General features: G+C 29.4%; 1 protein-coding gene across 1 annotated transcript; it reads left to right on the top strand.

The window, feature by feature from the left end:
- The first annotated feature begins 213 nt into the window (after window positions 1-213).
- LOC115034695 lies at window positions 214-1,843 on the top strand. The gene is made up of 2 exons (XM_029492040.1): window positions 214-1,728; window positions 1,820-1,843. Exons 1-2 carry the CDS (start codon window positions 214-216, stop codon window positions 1,841-1,843), a joined length of 1,539 nt encoding a protein of 512 aa, XP_029347900.1.
- The last annotated feature ends 91 nt before the right edge of the window (window positions 1,844-1,934 follow it).

The raw sequence follows: 1,934 nt of genomic DNA, 5'->3' as shown, positions 1-1,934 counted from the left end.
AAGTCACATGAATTGCCTAAATAGTACTCCTTAGAATATGCTACGGTGCAGCCCCCTTAAATTAAAAATTAACTGCCAAATATTTTAAATCAATTATATCATATTTGCAATGTACATATTTAAATATTTATCAATAAAAATAAAACATAGTAAAAACTCAACAAAACCTCAAATTTATTACTATATTTTATTTGTAGAGTCCAAAGTTTGAAAATGTCAGGAGAAGGGAATGAACGGCAACGTTTATCGGGTGCACAATATAAAAAAAAACGAATTGAACGAGAAGTAGATTCTGCTAAGCAACGGGTTAGTCTTCTTCAATTTTTAAAACCAAATCAACAGATCGAACATAATTTGTCTGAAAATAACTTACCGCTTCATCCTGAAAATATTAGTAATAACAATACGATTTGTGAGAAAATAATTGATAATGATATCTCAAAAAGTCATATCAATAGTGAGCGTCAATTAAATAATGTTGAAGATCCTGAAATTATTAATAATACCAACACGATTTGTGAGGAAATAATTGATAATGATATCTCAAAAAGTCATATCAATAGTGAGCGTCAATTAAATAATGTTGAAGATCCTGAAATTATTAATAATACCAACACGATTTGTGAGGAAATCATTGATAAAAATATCTCAAATAATGTTCAAGATGATATTAATATCATCTCTGATGATAGTGCTGATCTTGAATTTTTCGAGGATCCATCAAAATGGCCTGATCCATTGAATGATGGACATAGGTTAATATTAGTAAGAAAATTTAATAATCCAGTTCAGATTATTTTAACTCCGTATCCTATAAATGAAGACGGTAGATCATTTTCTAGAAAATACTTTTATCGAAGTCTATCAAATGGTGAAAACATACAGCGTACTTGGCTTATATATTCAAAAGCTATTGATTCAGTATTTTGTTTCTGTTGTAAATTGTTTAAATCTGGTACTTTTTCTCTTGCTTCACATGGTAACCGAGATTGGAAAAATATAGGAAATATTCTAAAAAATCACGAAAATTCACCTAATCATAAAAATGCATTACTAAATTGGAAAGAATTAGAAATAAGGGTGAAAATGGGAAAAACTATAGATGATGTTAACCAGGTGATTATTAGAGCGGAAACTGAACACTGGAAAGCTGTTATTAATCGTATAATATCACTTATTAAAATTATGGCTGGACAAAATTTACCTCTAAGAGGCGATTCTGATAAACTCAATACACCTCATAATGGTAATTTTTTAAAAATGATTGAGTTTTTGGGGTTATATGATCCCGTTATGAAAGAGCACATAAGAAGGATAACTTCTGAAAAAATTCACTCCCACTATCTCGGTAAAAATATTCAGAATGAAATTATTCAATTACTATCCAAAAAAATTAATTTACAAATCATATCTGCTTTTAAAAATGCCAAATATTATTCAATAATATTAGATTGTACTCCTGACATAAGTCACAAAGAACAAATGACTATGATATTTAGATTTGTTACAACTACAGAAGGTATCAATAACAATGAAAAACATACAAATGTTTCCGTGAATGAACATTTCATAGATTTTATCGAATTACATTCCACAACTGGGTTAAACATGACAAATGTCCTTATTCAAAAACTGAAAGACTTAGATATACCTATCGATGACATGAGAGGCCAAGGGTACGACAATGGTTCAAATATGCGTGGTCAAAATAGTGGTGTTCAAGCTAGAGTGAGAGAAATTAATTCAAGAGCATTTTACGTTCCTTGTAATGCCCATTGCTTAAATTTAGTTTTAAACGACGCTGCCAATTGCTGTTTAGATGCTGTTAAATTTTTTGGTTTAATTCAAGAGATTTATGTATTTTTTTCTGGATCAACTCATCGTTGGGACGTATTTAAAAAACATGTTAATAGTCTTACCCTTAAACCATTAAG

Source organism: Acyrthosiphon pisum, unplaced genomic scaffold, assembly GCF_005508785.2.
Source record: "Acyrthosiphon pisum isolate AL4f unplaced genomic scaffold, pea_aphid_22Mar2018_4r6ur Scaffold_20672;HRSCAF=21795, whole genome shotgun sequence".
Classification (NCBI taxonomy): Eukaryota; Metazoa; Arthropoda; class Insecta; order Hemiptera; family Aphididae; genus Acyrthosiphon; species Acyrthosiphon pisum.
Note: the sequence above shows the minus strand (reverse complement) of the source record. Positions and strands in the feature narration are given on the sequence as shown.

Bases quoted from the DNA above. Each gene is read 5' to 3' on its own strand.
- LOC115034695 (XM_029492040.1), top strand. From the start codon at position 214: ATGTCAGGAGAAGGGAATGAACGGCAACGTTTATCGGGTGCACAATAT. The intron at 1,729-1,819 runs GTGAGAGAAATT...ATTGCTGTTTAG, and splicing joins ATAGTGGTGTTCAAGCTAGA to ATGCTGTTAAATTTTTTGGT.